This window comes from Talpa occidentalis, unplaced genomic scaffold (genome assembly GCF_014898055.3).
Source record: "Talpa occidentalis isolate TD23 unplaced genomic scaffold, MPIMG_talOcc4v2.1 talOcc4.10, whole genome shotgun sequence".
Taxonomy (NCBI): Eukaryota; Metazoa; Chordata; class Mammalia; order Eulipotyphla; family Talpidae; genus Talpa; species Talpa occidentalis.
In genome coordinates this window covers 33497485-33518233 of record NW_023600993.1, presented here as the reverse complement: position 1 = coordinate 33518233, position 20749 = coordinate 33497485, and the positions used below count along the sequence as shown (strand labels likewise).

The 20749-nt window shown below is 38.9% G+C and overlaps 1 protein-coding gene across 4 annotated transcripts in view; it reads left to right on the top strand.

Moving 5' to 3' along the window:
* SMARCC1 (SWI/SNF related, matrix associated, actin dependent regulator of chromatin subfamily c member 1) overlaps nucleotides 1–20749 on the top strand; it is a 129934-nt gene that overhangs the window by 19049 nt on the left and 90136 nt on the right. For all 4 annotated transcript variants that reach the window (XM_037528321.1, XM_037528338.2, XM_037528347.1 and 1 more), the window contains exons 5-8: nucleotides 920–989; nucleotides 6381–6456; nucleotides 15319–15444; nucleotides 18867–18988. In XM_037528321.1, coding sequence (XP_037384218.1) covers nucleotides 920–989; nucleotides 6381–6456; nucleotides 15319–15444; nucleotides 18867–18988 — 394 coding nt within the window. The remainder of the gene's footprint in view (nucleotides 1–919; nucleotides 990–6380; nucleotides 6457–15318; nucleotides 15445–18866; nucleotides 18989–20749) is intronic.

Below are 20749 nucleotides of genomic sequence, written 5' to 3'. Positions count from 1 at the left end.
CCAGAGCCAGAGCGGGGAGAAGAGCAGGCAGAAGGACCGAAGTACACTGCTGAGGGGAGCAGCGGGCAGCAGGAGAGGTCTGCGTGCCATGCAGGACCCTCCTCTGGTGGCCGGGGAGCAGCCGGGGATCGAAGCGGCGCCGCAGAGGCCACGGGCAGCTTCGCAACCCAGCGCTCAACCGCTGTGCCACCGGGGAGGCCCTTTTGAAGCTAAATTTAGACCACCAGAGAAGTGCATCATAACAAGGGCTAAAATATAGATGTAATTCAATTATGATTTAAATCAATAGGAGTCATTTGCTTATATAAATTTGAACCTATCTTTGGTAAGGAAATTTGGCATTAAAATATGTACCTTAAACAATTGCTTATCTTCTAGTTGGGAGGGCTGAAATAACAGATGAGACAAAAATTGCATTGGTAAAAGCTTTGATATAATAGTATTAAGTCTTGGAGGATACCAAAGGAAATGAATCTCAAGAAAGAGTATTTGCTGTGAGGTTGATAAAGCTTTCAGCAAGGATGAAACTTGATTTCCACCTTTAAGAATATATAGTGATAACCAAGTCAAAGGAAAAGGGAGGAGAGGTTCTACATGGGAAATGAGGCAGTAGTAGTAACAATGGTGTTGATTTCGGTGAAACTAGAGAGAAACAGGCAGGTAAGTAGGGGAGGTGTATTTTATAGTTTTGGTCAAGAGTACTGGATAATAAGCCTAGAATCAAGTAGGTCTGAATATGGAAGCTGAAAAAGTTTGCCTTACTATAGTAAATAATGTTCAATTAAGAGAAAATTTTTTTAACCTTTTTTTTTTTCCTTTTTTGGCTTATTCATGAGTCAGAAGTATAAGTAGAAATTAAATCTAACTTTAATCACTTACTATATGAGCTTGACTAAAGTATTTTCTTTTTCCTTTTTAGAAGAATGGTTGAGACCAGTGATGAAAAAAGACAAGCAAGTGTTAGTGCATTGGGGGTTTTACCCAGACAGGTAATAATCATGTGTCCTGAGATCTGGTTCACAGATTTTTATCAGTGTAAAACCAGTTATTCTTTATGAATAGTAACAATTTTGATGATTTGTTCTAGTCATTGCTTTTGCTCTTTGGAATCTTCTCTTATTTTCTTTATTAAGTTATAGAATTCTATGAGTTTACATGCCTTTATCTTAATAAACTGATCTTTGTTGCATTTGCCAAAACAAATCCTTCAATATAGTATTTGACTGCTTATTTAGGTTTCTTTCTAGAAATTAATTTTTCTCCCTAGTACTTTATGCCTAGTTTTATTTTTTTTTTAACTATTTATAACATGCTATTAAGATGAAATTATTTTATGTCTAAAGTGAAGTTTTCTTCTTGGCAAAAATTTTCTTTAGTGGTGTTGTTATTTTCATATATAAAAAATACTGTGTATTACTATTTAAGCAAATAATAGAACTATATGTTAGTGATCTTCCTTTAGTTAATCTTATGCTTACATAAAGGATTTAGGAATAGAGATAATCTTCCAAGTATTTCATCTTAAATAATAATCTCCCATGGAGTTGCCTAAGTGTTAATTTCACTATTATTTTGTCAAGGGGAGAATCTCCATTACAGATTCTTCATGTCAGACCAGTGTCTTTTTACCTGTATCCATATGTACTTCTAACCTCTCCGTATTGTTGGGGAAAAATTTCAAACATACTTCAATAATAAACATTTCAATATATATTTCAAAAAGATAAGAATTCATTTTTAAATTATAAGCAATAATACCGTTATGAAACCTAAAAAATTAGCAAAATTCATAATGAAATTTTCTGTCAACATTGTCATATAAATGATAAATGTTTGATTTATTGATTGATATTTGTTAGAATTAATCACATCTTATGATTAGTTGTGATGTCTTTCTTAAGACTTCTTGAAAATATAAGTTCTCTCTTCCCTATCCCATCTTGCAATGTATTATTTAAGAAGCCAGTTTGTCCGGTAGTATTTATCACGCTGTAGAATTTTTTTTTTTATGTATTTGAATATGTTTCTCTGTTCTCTGTATTTCCTTCAAATTGGTAGTTGGATCTAGAGTTGATCTGATTCCTATGATGTCTGGTTGTGCATAGGTTTTTTTTTTAATCCATTTTTTAAAAATAAATTTTATTTTTATATTCCCCATACAATTGCAACCCCCTTATTTTGACCCCAATCCCTCCTCTCCCCGCCCCCCACCTCCCCATAGAGTGTCTTTGGTTCATAGTTGTTTGTTGATTTTGATTTTCACTTTCTTATAGTTATTCATTTTCCTGGTCCCTTTTTTAAGTTTTCTAGATTCCTGCTATGAGTGAGACCATCCGGTATTTTTCTTTTTCTTTCTGGCTTATTTTGCTGAGCATGATCCCTTCCAGCGCCATCCATGTTGATGCAAATTGCATGTGTTTATCTTTTTTGAACGCTGAGTAATATTCCATGGTGTATATGTACCACATCTTCTTGATCTAGTCATCTAATTTTTGGCATTTGGGTTGTTTCCAAAGCTTAGCTATTGTAAAGAGTGCTGCTATAAACATAGGAGTGCAGGTGCTCTTTGGAATTGATGTTTCTGTGTCCTTTGGGTAAATACCTAGGAGTGGGATTGCTGGATCATATGGAAGCTCTGTTTAGTAGGTCCAGAAATCTCCACACAGCTCTCCATAGTGGTTGGACCAGTTTTGGTTGTGCATAGGTTTTAAGTTCTCTGAATAACTTTATTTGTATGTTTTTTTTTTGTTTTTTTTAAAGATTTCTTTATTTATACATACAAGAACTAGGGTACAGGCCAGAGGTGCAGGGGGTGAGAGGATATACCAGAGACAGAGTGGGGAACAGAACAGGCGGACTGACTGAAATACACTGCTGAGGGGAGCAGCGGGCGAGAAAGGAAGGTCTGCTGCGCCATGTGGGTAGCTCCCTGGCTGGGGATGGAACTGGTGCTGCAGTGGCTGCGGAGAGCTTCATAAGTTGCGTCTTAACCCCTTGCACCACCACGGAGGCCCTGTAAATATTTATTTCTAATTGGACTTCCCCGTGGCGCAACAGGTTGAGCACAGTTCTGTGAAGCTGTCTGCAGTCTCTGTAGCATGGGTTCGATTCCCAGCCAATCAGGGAGATTCCCACATGGCGTGGCAGACCTCTCCTGTTGTGCCTGCTGTTCCCCTCAGTAGTGCTTTTGGTCTGTCTGCCTGTTTTGCTCCCCAGTCTGTCTCTAGTGAATCCTCTCACACTCTCGTGCCTCGGGCCTGTACCTCAGCTAGTGTATAAATAAAAAATAAATCCTTAAAAAAAAAGTTCTTGTTTAAAAAAATATTTATTTCTAATGAAGGAAATACGTTTTTAGATATGTTCAAAATTTTAGGAGTATGTGCGCAGTCTTAGTACAAGCTGAGTTAGACCCAAATCGGACCTAAATCTATTTGCTAATCAGCTTCTTTTGAGACATAATTTGCAACCTCAGATGAACTAACAGTTAAAAAAAATAACTTTTTTTTTAAAGATTTATTTATTTATGCATACAAGAACTGGGGTACAGACCAGAAGTTCGGGGTAGGGGTGAGAGGATTCACCAGAGACAGAACGGGGAACAGAACAGGCAGATTGAGTAGCAGGCAAGTCAGGAGAGGTCTGCTGCACCATGTGGGTAGCTCCCTGGCTGGGATCGAACTCGTGCTGCAGAGGCTGCATATTGCTTCATAGGTTGCATCTTACCCCTTGCACCAGCAGGGAGGCCCCCCAAAATAAAAACATTTAAATGAAACTTTTTATAAAACATTTCTAATCTCAAGGTTTCAAGTAGGTTTTGGCACCATTAAAACAAACCATTCAGGGCCTCTCTGGTGGTGCACAAGTTAAAGTCTCAGTACTATCAAGCTATCACCAGCCACTGCAGCATGAGTTTTATCTCCCACCTCCAGCCAGGGAACTAGCCCACTTGATGCAACAGACCTCTCCTGTCTCACCTGCTGCTCCCCTCAGCAGTATATTTTAGTAGAGCCACCTGTTCTGCTCCCCACTCTGGTGACTCCTCTCACCTCCTGCACTTCTGGCCTACACACCAGAAGTATGTAGGCCAGTATGTATGCATGTTTGTATGTATGCAAGTTTGTATGCATAAATAAATAAAAATAAATCTTTAAAAAACAAACCATTCAATAATATAGGAACTACTATAAGAAACTAGTTTGTCCTTCGAAACACTTAGCTGGAAACTCAGATTTATCAAACTACAATATTAGCATTGAAATAAATTCTATAATACATTGTAAGACATGTTAGCCTATATAAGAAGTAGTGCCTAACTCTGTTCTTATCTTCTCAAAGGGCTTCTTTGTTAATTCACTTTCTTTATTAACTATAGTTTGTGCATTCACTTCTAATAAGAACGTAACATTTTCTGTTGAAGACTTTTAAAAAGAATATGATTTAAATTTTTTTCTTGGGGCCTCCCTAGTGGCCAGGGGGTTAAAGTCTCAGCACTATGAAGTGATTGGCAGCTCTGTGGCACAAGTTTGATCCCCAGGCAGGGAGCTAACCCACATGGCACAGCAGACCTATCCTGTCTCGCCCGCTGCTCTCCTCAGCAGTGTATTTCAATAGATCTACCTGTTCTGCTCCCTACTCTGTCTCTGGTGAATCCTTTCACCTCCCACACCTTTGGCCTATAACCTAGTTTTATATGCATAAATAAATTTTAAAAATCTTTTTTAAAAATGTCTTTCAAAAAAATAATTTTTTTCTCACTATTATACTGCTTTACCTGGTAGAGTTAATTAGTTGGCAAAGAAACTTCTTTCTCTAGTTCACATGTGTTTTTTGAAACACATGTTCAAATGCTTGCTTCAAATGCTTTTGAACCAACTTCTGTGTAATTGCTAAAAGAACCCAATTCTTGTCACCATATGTGTATTTCATTTAAATATTACTAGATTTGGTTACTAATTTTGGCCAATCATAGTAGCATTAACTAAGTTTTAAATTGGTAGGTAAGTTAATTGTAGAGGAATGGGGTGAATCTCACTGATAAGGTAATCTTTCAGCAAAGACTAAAGTGAAGATGATATAAGGGATTGATTTAATGGATATCTAAGTAGTCAGGAGCATATATAAAGGGCATAAAGTGGCCACTATTTGGTATATTTGAAGAATGTTTCTAAAGCCTGTGTGGGAAATGTTTAAGGAGATAGGATCAGAGTAGCAGTCACAGGACCAGATTGCAAGGCCTTCGTAAGCCACTGTAAAGGTTTTGATTTTTCTCTCTGATGTAGGTGAGAGTAGTTGGAAGTTTTTAATAGTGGAGTGATGTGGACTGACTTAGTTTTCAAAAGGGTCACTATGTGTGAAAAATTCTGGACATGTTGGGCCTCCCCTGGTGGCGCAGGTGGTTGAGTGCAGTGGTGTGAAGCTGTCCGCAGCCTCTGCAGTGCTGGTTTGATCCCAGCCGGCCGGCGAGGGTCCCACATGGTGCTGCTGTCCTTTCCTGCCTTGCTTGCTGCTCCCCTCAGCAGTGTATTTTCATCAGCCTGCCTGTTCTGTTCCCCGCTCTGTCTCTGGTGAATCCTCTCACCCTCCTGTGCATCTGGCCTATACCCCATTTCTTGTATAAATAAATAAATAAATCTTAAAAAAAAGTTTTGGACATGTTTTGAAAATGGAGCTAGTAGAAATTGTGGATGGTCTTGTTATAGAATGTGATTGAGAGTGAAGTCGATGATGTTTCCAAGGATTTGGGCCCAAATAACTGGAAAGACAGAATTGGCATTTACTGAGATGGGGATGATTGACTAGCCACATTGTTGGGGTTGGGATGGCATTATATATTGAAGTTTGAGTGTGACAGATTTGAAAACCTTATTAAACATGTCAGAGGAGATAATGGAATTAATAGTTGGATTCTTAAGTCCATGATTCAGAAAAGAACAGAGATAGAAGATTTCTATTATTGTTAGATATTTGAAGCCAAAGAACTGTACGAGCTCTTCAAGAGAATGAATAGAGAGGAGGAAGGAACTCTTCCAAAAGCTGAGACCTGAGGCCTCCAATGTTGGAGATTTGGGAGAAGAGAAACTGGCTATGGAGACTAAGGAGAGGCTGATAACAAGAAGGAATATTGCCTTGATGGGATACTCTTTGAGGAGAGAATATTCAGTTTTTTGAATTTTGTGAATGTGGACTGAATTTTCAACTTTAGGGTTAACAGTGTGAAGATTATTATTTGTGACCTCTTCAGAAGAATTTTTTTGTCCACAATTGAGACAAAAGTTTATGATAAATTGCTATAACTAGATCCTAGTTGTATTCCTGAAATGTATTTTTACTTTTTGATAAAACAGTTCTAACTTGTTTTTCCTGTTTTCATTTCCTTATAGTTATGATACTTGGGTCCACAGTAATGATGTTGATGCAGAAATCGAAGATCCACCAATTCCAGAAAAACCGTGGAAGGTGAAAGTCCTTTTTATTTTTTTATTTTTATTTATTTTTTATTCTAAAGGTTTATTTATTTTTATTTATACAAGCACTGGGCACAGTCAGAAGCGCAGGAGGGTGATAGAATTCACCAGAGCCAGAGCCAGGAGCAGAGCAGGCAGAAGGACCGAAGTACACTGCTGAGGGGAGCAGCGGGCGGCAGGAGAGGTCTGTGCGCCATGCGGGACCCTCCTCCGGTTGCCGGGGAGCAGCCGGGGATTGAACCGGCGCTGCAGAGGCTGTGGGCAGCTTCACAACCCAGCGCTCAACTGCTGCGCCACCGGGGAGGCCCGAAAGATCCTTTTTAAAAAGAATTTATTTGTGCATAATTTAATACTCCTCTACTACTTGCCATGACAATGTTTTGAGATATCCAATGATGATCTTCCTTTCTTGTAATTTTTTTTTTAAAGATTTATTGATTTATGCATACAAGAGCTGGGGTACGGTCCAGAGATGTGGGGGGGGGGTTTGAGAGGATTCGCCAGAGACAGAGTGGGGAACAGAACAGACAGACTGAAATACACTGCTGAGGGGAGCAGTGGGTGAGACAGGAGAGGTCTGCTGCACCACGTGGGTAGCTACCTGGCCAGGGATCAAACTCGTGCTTCAGTGGCTGCTGACAGCTTCATAGGTTGTGTCTTAACTCCTTGTGCCACCAGGGAGGCCCCTTTCTTTGTAATCTTTATTAAGCGATTCTCATGGCCATTGAGACCTCATTACATAGGTCTTAATAAAATGGCTTGCAGGCATGTTTGAGGAGACCCCAAAGCTAAGTTAGATTGTGGTTTGATAGTTAAGAGAGGCATATGAGGGCTGGAGTTGACCTCATTGATGGTGTCATTTAGGAGACTGGATTTGATTACTATACTTATCATTTCTTTTATGATGGTAAAAGGCCATTTTAAATTTTAAACTTTTAGTGTAGAAATAATTGTGAAAGTTAGAAGAATAATACAAGAGTACTCACTTACACTTCTAGATTACCCTTTTTAAAACTATTTCAGGGAATTAATTCCTGAAACAATATTGTTGCCTGATACAGGACCCATATTTCATCAGTTCCCGTATTATAGTAAGTTTTTTCATTGACCTAAGATGTATTTCAGAGTTGTACACTGTTTAGTTGTCAGATATATTTAGTCTACTTTGTTTTTTTCTTTTTTTAAAGATTTATTTATGAATTAGTGATTGCTGGTGGTTTTCTAACTATCCATTCTATTGGTACAGTATTGGCATTTTGCTATAGGAATGAACTTCCTTTTTTCACATGTGTCTGTAGTGTCAGTATGTACTCATGGAGCAGTGACATTACATCCATTCTTCATTTTGATAAATTAACCTGAAATTTGGCCATTGGAAACTCCTTTAAGTTGGCTCTTGTGATCTTTTGGCATTATTTTTGCATATTTTGGAGTTTATGGGACAAAAAGATGTTCCAGTGTCCCAGTGTTCCAAACTCTTGGTAATTTCTCTATCCCTGCCCTAGAACTTTATTTCCACGGGGAGCTCTGAATCTTTTCATGGGCAGTAGTAGTATTTATACATGATTTTTTATTAGCTGCTTTATATGATATAATGACCACTTAAATTGCATCAATATATTAGATTTTAAACATGGTTCAACCATTTTCTACTTGTATGAGCTTCAGAAAGACTTAGTGTTTGAACTTCAGATTCCATATGAGGAAAATGGGATTAACAAAAATTAGTCTTTTTTGGGGAAAAATCATTATCTGGAAATAATTTCAAACTTAAACTTGCAACTTTAAGTTGCAAGAATAAGAATAGTAATAGGGGGTCTCCCTGGTGACGCAGGAGGTTAAGCGTTAACACTGTGAAGCAATCCACTGCAGCACAAGTTCAGTCCCCAGCCAGGGGGGAACCCCCATGGAACAGCAGACCTCTCCTTTCTTGCCAGCTACTTCCTTAGCAATGTATTTTAGTCAATCCACCTGTTCTGCTCCCCATTCTGTCTCTGGTAAATCCTTTCATCCCTCACAACTCTGGCCTGTACCTCAGTTCTTGTATTCATAAATAAATCTTTAAAGAAAAATATTAATGGAACACTTGTACACCCTTTGTCTACATGTCAATATTTTACTTGCCTTTTGATTTTTCATTCATTCTTTGTGTTTATAAACTCTGTCTCTGTGTGTGTGTAGTGAACAATTTGAAATAACAGTGGGAAGTATTTTGGACTTTTTTTACCCCAAACATTGTTTCCTAAGAAGAAGAAATTCTCATATGTAAAGTATGGTACAGTTATCCAGTTAAAATTCATATTGACACAGTACTGTTCATATTCTCTTTTTGCCCCTGACCCAATACCATTTTTTATAGCATTTTTTTCTCTCTAGTACAGAATCCTACCTAATATCAGCTGTTGAATTCATCTGTCATGTCTTTCTAGTTTCTTTTAACCTGTAATGTAAGTGTTTCTTGCCTTTCATGATGTTTTTGATTTTTAAAAATATTTCTCTTTTTGGAATTTTTTCTTTTCTCATAGTGAATTTCAGGCATCAAACTGCATAAGTTAATGTTGTTCTTCTCAGGGCATCATGTTGGGAGACATGCTGTGTCCATCTGCTCCTCCTTGGTGATGTTAATCACTGGTTAAGGTGTTCTCTGGTGGCTCCACTCTGTAGTTAGCTTTTACTCCCCATTGGCAACTTATAAGCAATTTGTGAAAGATTCTTTTAGATCTTGGAGATATTCTACTTCTCATCAAAATCTTCCCTTCTGTCACCCAGATTTAGCATCCATTTATAATTCTTGCTTGAACCAATCTTTTTTTTGATGATTACACAGCGATAATTTTCCACTACAACCCTCCCTCCACATTTGAAAGCACAGTTGGCTTTCAGAGTTCTATAAGCAAGAGCCCTTCATTTCTCCTCATTTACTTATTTATCCATCTATCTTTTGTCAGAGTGGGTTCATGGATTTCTAATTTTCAGTGGTTTATAATTCATTTCTTAATTATTTTGGAGCTGAAATTTTTCCATATTTGGCCAGTAGGTTCCCCTTCAAGTTGATTTGTGTGCCCTTGTGATAAGAATGCATCAGCTTTGAGTTCCTCCTATAATAGGATGGTCTGGGCTCACCTTGTGCCTTCCATTCTTCATAACAAGAATCAGTTGTTTCTTCAAGGAGCTGTATTTCTTTTTAGTAGGAAAAGATATTAGAGCTCAAGATCTGGTAACAGGCATACTTATTGAAGTGTCTTTTTTCCTAAGCCTTTTTTGTATGGAGATAGCCAAAGCATATAGCTCTTATGTATGTGAAAACATGAGTATTCATGTATACATAATGTGCCTACACATAATAAATGTATTTTAGAAATGAGACTATATATATAGCTCTCGTTCCAATCCCCATAGTGTTCTTTTGCCCTCTCCTATACCATATTTGTGTTTCTCTTCTCCCACAGTAAGAAACCTGACTCCCAACATCAACATTTATTGAGTCCTTTAATACATTCAATTTATTTTCAGAACTGCTACTAAAAAGAAGTATAAGATATGTTTGCAATTCTTCCAACCTCATACTGTGCCCAAGATTGAGAGTATATATGCAAATAATGTGTTTATCTGGGTGAACTCCCTATACTCATTCAGTGAAGTTACTACTTGATGTATCCTTGGGTTTATTTCTTTCCGTTTGCTTTCACTCTTAGTGTTTTCTTTACCACCTCCCATCCAAGTTGATTAATTTTATATTTTGAATACATAACTTTCTAATATACTTCCCAAATATGTACGCTTCCTTCTGCTTTCCTTCTAGTCCCGTCTCCCCATTCCTTGTAGAACATATCTGGTTTGTTCCTATGTTTCTTTCTGTTAAGAAATGCAGCTGTTTGCTTTTTAAAAAGTTTTTCATGTGTATTCATTGCTTTTACTTGTAATAATCTTTCTTGGTTTTGCCTTTCATATTGATGTTTAATCTCTTTGGTAACATTTCATTTTTTAAAAAAAGATGTATTTATTTATGCATACTAGAACTGGGGTACGGGCCAGAGTTGTGGGAGGCTTGAGGATTCAGCAGAGACAGAGTGGGGAACAGAACAAGCAGATTGACTGAAATACACTGCTGAGGGGAGCAGTAGGCGAGTCAGGGGAGGTCTGCTGTGCCATGTGGGTAGCTTCTTGGCCGGGGATCAAACTCGTGCTGCAGTGGCTGCAGATAGCTTCATAGGTTGCATCTTAACCCCTTGTGCCACCAGGGTGGCCCTGGAAACAATTTTTTTTTTTGAAGATTTATTTATTTATGCATGTAAGAGTTGGGTACAGGCCAGAGGTGTGGTGGAGTGAGAGGATTCACCAGAGACAGAGTAGGGAACAGAACAGGCATACTGACTGAAATACACTGCTGAGGGGAGCAGCGGGCAAGATAGGAGAGGTCTGCTTTGCCATGTGGGTTGTTCCCTGGCCGGCCGGGGATCGAACTTGTGCTCCAGGGGCTGTGGATTGCTTCATAGTGCAGTGCTTAACTCCTTGGCCACCAGGGAGGCCCGAAACAAATTTTAAAACGTTACCATGTAGGATAATTTTTTTTCCCTTTGTGATGGTATGTAAACTATACCTTGAAGGACAAATGTTCTTTGTGCTGATCTGTACCCTTTCTGTCAAAGTAATTTTTTTATATGTGTAGTTATTGTTTTCAGACTCTATTTTTTTTTTTTTTTTTCAGACTCTATTAATTGCTGTTTGTACCTGTTTGAATACTCTTTGCTTTTTTCTTCTTTAAGTGTCTCCTGGGTCTTGGGTCTCTTCTGTTCTGTTATCTAAATATTACAGTTGCCTTTTTGAGGTCCATGTAAAACAAGTGTACTCATTGGAATTATAGTTGAGATTAAATAGACTTTATTTCACTGAGCATGATCCCTTCCAGCGCCGAGATTAAATAGACTTTATAGGAGAATCTACATTGCTTTATTCTGGGTAGGACTATTAAATGAGATCATACATGTAAGGTATAACAAAGTGCCTGGCCCAAACACTTTTTTATTGTTCTATACTACTGACATGTTTTCTTAAGAGATTCCTGTCAGGGTTTTCTGGATAGTAAAAAATGCACATCTCTACTTCTACTATATGTACACACTTAGGAAAACACTGTTCTGCTTTCAAATGCTATGACATATTTTCTAAAATACCAATAAGTTATTTTACCCTTTTCTTTGACATTCATATCTATAAATAGATTTTATTTCTCTGATTAGGTTTCTTGGGTGTTCTATTTATACCCCTCCCCATAGTTTATACAAAAGTCTTTTCAGGTTACATTATTTAAGGCTTAATTTTCTCTTTGACAGGGTGTTAATTGTGTTACTGTGTAACTACAGTTTGGGGAGGAGAAGAAACATAGTCCCATATTTCATTCCTAAATCAAGATATGATTCCATCATAACCTGAGCAACCAATGTAGTAACACCATCCTACTCCCCACTTTTTTTTAAGGGCAATGATGAGCTTACATGATAAATAGTTTTATTAGGACGTCCATATTACCTTGTGCTTGCCATATTATATATTGTTTTTGCTTCTAGGAAGGCTTCACAGGTGTAGCTGCTATTTTCTTTGTTCTCCTTATAATATTGCAGCTAACACGTCATGAGAGTATAGCCATATGCTCTGTCTGAAACACAAATACCATGATTTGAAATGTGAACAGCATTTCTGGTCAATGAAGAATTGTCTAGTCCCATATTTCAGTATACTCCTCTTGGGCATGCTTTTGGAGAAAAGAAAATATTATATAGGCTAGGTCAGTTGTTTAAATATCTACCTTTACCTACATGTGTATTTATATGACACCTAGGGAACCTTTCATTTTATTAATTCTTACTCAGAAACATTAATAAAATAACAAAGAGAAGTGACTATGGAAAGGGCTGGGAAGAAGCTAGAATCTGATTCTTATTTCTCCACTTTCACCGCAGCCCTGTCTGTGCCTGAGAGATATGCATAGCCATGTATAATTTACAGGGCTGGGTGATAGTTCTCTGTAATGTTCTATTTATCATTATTTAAGAGTGTTATAGAATGAATGAGCCTAGAGACATCCTTCATGCCTAAAGTAATGACTATCGGGCCTCCCTGGTGGTGCAGCGGTTGAGCGATGGGTTGCGAAGCTGCCCGCAGCCTCTGCAGTGCTAGTTCGATCCCCAGCTGCCAGGTGAAGGTCCCACATAGCGCGCAGACCTCCCCTGCCGCCCGCTGCTCCCCTTAGCAGTGTACTTCGGTCCTTCTGCCTGTTCTGCTCTTGCTCTGGCTCTGATGAATTCTCTCACCCTCCCGTGCTTCTGACTGTACCCAGTGCTTGTATAAATAAATAAATCTTTTTAAAAAATTAAAAAATAAATTAATGACTATCTTTGGCCCTTTGCTCTTGAATATTACTTTTATTTATTTATTTATTTTTATAAAGATTTTTTTTTTAAATTTATATAATAGCTGGGGTACAGGCCAGAGGCGTAGAAGGGTGAGAGGATTCACGAGAGACAGAGTGGGGAACAGAACAGGCAGACTGACCAAAAGCACTGCTGAGGGGAGAAGCAGGCGCAACAGGAGAGATCTGCTGCGCCATGTGGGAATCTCCCTGGCCGGCCGGGAATCGAACTCGCACTGCAGAGGCTGTGGACAGCTTCACAGCACTGTGCTCAACCCGCTGCGCCACCTGGGAGGCCCTATTTATTAATTTTTTTAAAGTTTTTTTTTTTTTTTTATACAATAACTGGGGTAGAGACCAGAGGTGTGGGAGGGTGAGAGGATTCACCAGAGACAGAGTGGGAAACAGAACAGGCAGATTGACTAAAATACACTGCTGAGTGGAGCAGCGGGCGAGTCAGGAGAGGTCTGCTGCTCCATGTGGGTTGCTCTCTGGCTAGAGGTTGAACTCGCTCGTGCTGCAGACACTGCTGTTAGCTTCATCGGTTGCATATTAACCCCTTGTGCCACCAGAGAGGCTCCCTTTTTTTTTTTTTTTTTTTAATTTTTTTTTAAAATTTTTTTTTTTTTTTAATAGAGGCATGATTTATTTGTTTGTTTGTTTTGTTTATACATGCACTGGGTACAGTCAGAAGCGCGGGAGGGTGAGAGAATTCACCAGAGCCAGAGCAGGGAGCAGGGAGCAGAGCAGGCAGAGGGACCGAAGTACGCTGCTGAGGGGAGCAGCGGGCGGCAGGAGAGGTCTGCGCGCCATGTGGGATCCTCCTCCTGTGGCCGGGAAGCAGCCGGGGATCGAACCGGCGCCACTGAGGCCACGGGCAGCTTCGCAACCCAGCGCTCAACCGCTGCGCCACCGGGGAGGCCCGAGGCTCCCTTTTTTTTAAAGATTATTTATACATACAAGAGTTGGGGTGTAGGCCAGAGCTGGGGTGTGGGTGTAAGAGGATTCACCAGAGACAGAGTGGGGAACAGAACAGGCAGATTGACTGAACTACACTGCTAAGGGGAGCAGCGGGCAATTCAGGAGAGGTCTGCTGCGCCATCTGGGTTGTTCCCTGGCCAGGTTTGAACTCATGCTGCAAAGGCTCCAGTTAGTTTCATAGGTTGCCTCTTAACCCTTTGCGCCACCAAGGGGGCCCTTGAATATTACTTTTAATTAGTGATTTTCATAAAGAAAGTTGGCATGATTAGTGAAATTGGTCTTACAGAGAAAGACAAATACTACACACTATCACTGATACATGGAATCTTTAAAAAAAATTAAAAATGGAATTTTTTTTTAAAATACACAAACTCACTCTCTCTCTCTTTCTCTCTCTCACGCGCATGCGCGCACTCCCTCTCTTCCTCTCACATTCTTTTAAACAAAATAGAAAAGTAGTATCCGGAGATGATGTGTAAATAGGAGAGGTTGGTAAAAGAATTTAAACTTTTAGCTATAAGATGAATGAGGTCTAGTGATCTAATGTAAAATATGATTGTAATTGAAAACACTTTATTGTGTAGTTGAAGCTTGCTGATAGGATAAATATTTGAGATGATGGGTATGTTGGTTAACTGGATGTGTACTTAGAGCAAATCACCACAGTGTATAAATATCTTATAATTGTATTTGTCAATTATACCTTAATATAGCTGAAATTAAAGTGACATGATTATTAAATTTAAGGGTCTTAGGGCCTCCCTGGTGGCTCAGTGGTTGAGCGCTGGGTTGCGAAGCTGCCCACAGCCTCTGCAGCGCCGGTTCAATCCCCGGCTGCTCCCGGGCCACCAGAGGAGGGTCCCACATGGCGCGCAGACCTCTTCTGCTGCCCGCTGCTCCCCTCAGCAGTGTACTTCGGTCCTTCTGCCTGCTCTGTTCCCCGCTCTGGCTCTGATGAATTCTCTCACCCTCCTGCGCTTCTGACTGTACCCAGTGCTTGCATAAATAAATAAATAAATAAATAAATAAATCTTTTTAAAAAAAAAGAAAAATTTAAGGGTCTTAGATATCAGAACCTCAGTCTTCACAAAAGCAATGGCGCTTTCCTATCCTATTTATTCAATAAAAGACAATAAAAAGTAGAAATTGTTACATTACCTACCACTCATGTAATTGTTAGTGTTTGTTTTTAAGATTTTTATTTATTTATTTATACAAGCTCTGGGTACAGTCAGAAGCGCGGGAGGGTGAGAGAATTCACCAGAGCCAGAGAGGGGAGCAGAACAGGCAGAATGACGAAATACGTTAGTGTTATATTTTTAATTTGTTCTAATTGTGGACGTGAGCAAAATAAATTAGCTTCTTTCAAATACTTTTAAAGCTTTTTAATTCTTTTAAATACTGTCAAGTGATTTTATTATGTAGATTCTAATTTTTTTATAATATGTTTTTATATGACTTTAGGTTCATGCGAAATGGATTTTGGACACTGATGTTTTCAATGAATGGATGAATGAGGAGGATTATGAGGTGGATGAGAACAGAAAGCCTGTGAGTTTTCGTCAGCGAATTTCAACAAAGAATGAAGAGGTATTTGGGTTGACACCATTTTTCTCCATTGGGTCTTTCTTCTTTCTTGACCTTATTGATATCAAATCTTTGTTAATAAGCTGTCACCAATAAACCAAAGTGCAACGGTCATCACATAGTTATAACAGTTACTACTTTTAGCAGCCCTCTGCGGAGCTGGCATCTTCCAAAAAGGGATAGTGAAAACCTCAAATGGTCATTAAGATTTAAAGTCACCCCTGTAGTATGGCATTAGTGCAGCTGATTTTGTTCACTAGATATGAATTTTAATTTTGTATACCCAAATACCACAGAATAATTTAATTAAGTAGTTGTTTTTTCCAAGGGAAAACTCATTTAGTTGGGTTTTTTTTCCATTTAGTTTTAATATTTGTTAATAGTTTTGGTAATGAAAAAAAAATTTAGTACAAATTACAAGCCATTATAGGTTTCACTTAAAATAGTCCTTTTTTTTGAGATACTTAAATATTCTTTAAATGCCTTAGGAAGTGCAAATACTTAACAATAGCTAAGATATGGAAACAGCCTAAATGCTCCACAACAGATGAATGAATAAAGAAGATGTGGTATATATTCCTAATGGATTATTACTCAGATCAAAAAAGATAAACTCATGCCTTTTGCAGCAACATGGATGGAGCTGGAAGGGTTTTGTGCTAAGCATAATAAGTCAGAAGGAAAAAGAAAAGTAACAGATGGTTTCATGTGTAGGTGGAAAAGAGGGAAACTGAAAAAAAGGTCAGGAAAAAGACAAAACTTGCAGGCGAACCATAGATGTGAGGCATATAGCAGGGGAGGGTGAGATTGAGGGGTCAAACAGAGAAGGGAAGAACACAAGAGACTGGTTACAGTTCTCAGGTGCTGTGATGGTGGGAGAATTATTGGGACTACACTTGAGGGAGAGATCAAATACTTTATCAAAAATGAACAATGAGGGCCTCCCCGGTGGCGCAGCGGTTGAGCGCTGGGTTGCGAAGCTGCCCGCGCTGCGGCGCCGGTTCGATCCCCGGCTGCTCCCCGGCCACCGGAGGAGGGTCCCACATGGCGCGCAGACCTCTCCTGCCGCCCGCTGCTTCCCTCAGCAGTGTACTTCGGTCCTTCTGCCTGCTCTGCTCCCCGCTCTGGCTCTGGTGAATTCTCTCACCCTTCTGCACTTCTGACTGTACCCAGTGCATGTATAAACAAAAACAAACAAACCAGCAAACAATAAATAAAGCATGCCTCTATTAAAAAAAAAAAAAAAAAAATGAACAATGATGTAAGAAAATTAAAAAAAATCCTATATTAAATTTTTTAAAAAGTGCAATCATTATAAGCATTATAAGCTACAACTTCTGAGATAGGTGTGTCTGCAGGAAGATCTAAGCCTGAGAAGAAATGTTGTGTTTGTTATAGTTTTAGGTAGAGACCTGTGATTTAAAAGTTCTTTTCACTGGGAATATTTAATGTTTGAAGTTTTATTTGGTATTTTTATTTTCTGAAAAATTTTTGAAATAGATAAACTTTTAGCCATTACAATTATTTCATACCTATTTTCAGCCCTGTGATCTGACTTTCTTACTTAAACATTATTGTCTTGTGTGTTAAGAGTAATATTTTAAAATGGGTGTCCCGTTCCCCCCCATATTCTTTCATTTTTATTTTGCTTCTATTTGCTTTGGTATTTGAGTAATTTTTTTTTTTTTTTAAGTTTTAGCTTTCTGTGGCTGTTAACGATTATTATATATTTGTTTTCCTCTAATGCATTTCAAACCAAGTTTTTTGTGTTGTTAGGAATATTCTGATTTCCTTATCATGTTATTAAATGGGCCTGTTCATATCCACTCCTGTTCAGATTTATATATTCACATATTTTTCAGGGGATTACATAAAAATTTAATATCCCTTTTGAAAATTTAATTTTCAGGGCCTCCCCTAGTGGCGCAACCTCTGCAGCGCCAGTTCGATTCCCGGCTACTGGCGAGGGTCCCACCAAAAAAAAAAAAAAGAGAGAAAGAAAATTTCATTTTAAAATGTTACTATACCAATTAAAGGTGTGTATAATTTAGATTTTCTATTAAAATCTCTCTTGTAGACCTATAAAAATCTCAGATTCCCAGTTTGATGCTACAGAGCTACTAAAAAGAGACAGTTGTGAGGAGTATGAGCATACCAACAGATTATTGTTGAATTAATGTTTTAATCTGTGATTTTTTTTTTAAGATTTATCTATTTATTTATACAAGCGCTGGGTACAGTCAGAAGCACGGGAGGGTGAGAGGATTCACCAGAGACAGAGCAGGGAACAGAACAGGCAGACTGACGAAATACACTGCTGAGGGGAGCAGTGGGCGCGGCAGGAGAGGTCTGCGCGCCAAGTGGGACCCTTGTCATTGGCTGGGGATCGAACTGGTGCTACAGAGACTGCAGGCAGCTTCGCAGCCCAGCGCTCAACCACTGCGCCACCAGGGAGGCCCCCAATCTGTGATTTTTTTAAAAATTAACTTAGGTGTTTGCTTTTTCTTTATTGTCTTTTATTAAGTTGCTCATTACTATGTGGAGGTTGACTTTTTTTTTTTTTTTTTTTAAGATTTATTTATTTATTTATGCAATAACCAGGATACAGTTAGAAGCGCGGGAGGGTGAGAGGATTCACCAGAGCCAGAGCGGGGAGCAGAACAGGCAGACTGACGAAGTACACTGCTGAGGAGAGCAGCAGGCGCGGCAGGAGAGGTCTGCCCACCTGTGGGACTCTTGCTGGTGGCCGGGGATCGAACTGGCAATGCAGAGGCTATGGGCAGTTTCGCAGCCCAGCGCTCAACCACTGCGCCACCGGGGAGGCCCTGGAGTTTGACTTTTATAACGATAGGCATCATCCAACTCTTTTGACTCATAGACTGTCTATAAATAAAATCATGTTATCTGTCGATGGTGATAGTTTTAGGGATAGGTTGACTTTCAAATCATAAAATGTAATCTTATTTTTATCTTTTGCATCATAAATTTATCCCTTTTATTTTTTTTAACTGATGAATTATTAATAGTTTCTGGTATATAGTCACAAGCTCATTCAACCTTTGTATTTTATTAATTTAATAGTATGTGTTTTACACCCTCCTGGTAGTTATTAAAAATTACTTTTCCCACCCTGGGAATACAGAATGTGGTGAGGAACAGTTTTTAGGTGTACAGGTTTGAATCTGTCTGTTTTATAACATAGTTTGACTACCTGTGGGGTGGTGCTTATATTTCCATTGGTATGTTACCTGCAAGTTCAGGGAAAGTCTTTTGACTGCTGGTGATCCAAGATGATTAACGTGTGCTCTCAATCTAGTGGGTTTGTTACTATCTTCATGAAAACTCACCTTGATATTTTCTACCTTACAGAAACTAAGGAGTCAGCAAAGCCTGACTGATACTTATTTCCATTTACTTCTTCCTAGCCAGTCAGAAGTCCAGAAAGAAGAGATAGAAAAGCATCAGCTAATGCTCGAAAGAGGAAACATTCACCTTCTCCTCCACCTCCCACACCCACAGAATCACGGAAGAAGAGTGGGAAGAAAGGGTAAGCGCTGCAGCATGATTCAGAAGGCATTAAACAAGCTATAAAGGACTTTCATATTTTTACATTTACATTAGACATTTTGCTGAAAGGAGGTCCATCTTTATATTGATTAGAAGTCTTTAATAATTTTACTTGTTTCAGGATGTTATTTGATGAGCATCTTATATTTATACAAAGGTAGCTTGAACCCATCTTTTTTCCTGTATCAAAGTATATGTCAAGAAACGTGATTGGTAAGGAATTTAAGAAATTTTATTTGCCATTGTTAGGGTCATTGTCTCAGTTTTTACCAGTTGTCTCATTTTTAATCAAATGACTCATCAAAGACATGAACCTATGACCATGACTATTTGATGTTTTGGAAAGTGCTGTAAACATAATGCAATATTCAAAATGCTCGGTTTACCTTAGTAAATCTAAACTTGGAGGGATTTTGGTTTCTGTTGAATAGATTATTGTAGGTGTTTAATGAGACTTTAAAGTCCTTTGCACAGTGCCCAGCCTGAAGTAGATACTTAATAAATGGTAGGTAATACTTAATAATTTATTATATATTAAGTAGATAATAAATTCAGGGTTGTCAATATTTTGTCATTTTGCAGAGATTATAGTTTAAGTCAAAAAATTATAAACTCCAAAATTCATTGATGTGATAATTTGTAAATTTCTGGCTGTTGACTGGGCTGTAAAGATCTACTTTCCAGCAGTTTCTTTTTTTTTTTTTTTTTTAAAGACTTATTCATTTATGTATACAAGAACTGGGGTACAGGCCAGCATTGCAGGAGGTGAGATTATTCACCACAGACAGAGCAGGGAACAGAACAGGCAGATAGACTGAAATACACTGCTGAGGGACGCAGCAGGTGAGTCAGGAGAGGTCTGCTGCGCCATGTGGGTTGCTCCCTGGTGGGCCAGGGATCGAACTCTCACTGCAGTGGCTGCAGCCAGCCTCACAGTGCTGCGCTCAACCCTTTGCGCTACCCGGGTTGGGGGAGGGGGAAGGGGAGTTTCCTGGGGGAGGGATAGGGGGAGGGAGGGTTCCCCAGCAGTTTCTTTTTATATTGCCTTTCCTCTGCTACCAAATTGGCATTTCATGTCCCCATAATACATCTTGGTTTATGGTATTTCTTTGAAGGGTAGGAATATCAGAAGCATTCTTTTTTTTTTTTTTTTTTTTAAAGATTTATTTATTTATTTATTTATTTATACAAGCACTGGGTACAGTCAGAAGCATGGGAGGGTGAGAGAATTCACCAGAGCCAGAGCGGGGAGCAGAACAGGCAGAAGGACCGAAGTACACTGCTGAGGGGAGCAGCGGGCAGCAGGAGAGGTCTGTACGCCATGTGGGACACTCGCCGGTGGCCAGGGATCGAACCGGCGCTGCAGAGGCTGCGGGCAGCTTCTCAACCCAGCACTCAACCACTGCACCACCGGCGAGGCCCAGAAGCATTCTTACTTATGTACACATATGCTTTTAGGAAAGTTTAAAAATCTTTTTAAACATAATATTACTATGACATAAAAATTAAAACCAGAAAAATCTAATTTTCTTTAGATACTATTGGTAGTTATAGTATTTCTTTAATTTCTAATCTAAATCTTGCTGTTGAGATTCAGTAATTTCAGAGCTACCCCAGAGCCTTGTGAAGAAAGTCATAACAACTTTTTCAAGTGTTCCTACACCTAACTTAAATGTGCTACTCTTCCCACTTACAGGCTGAGTGAGATATGGGGTACCAGAACACTAATAATCACTGATTT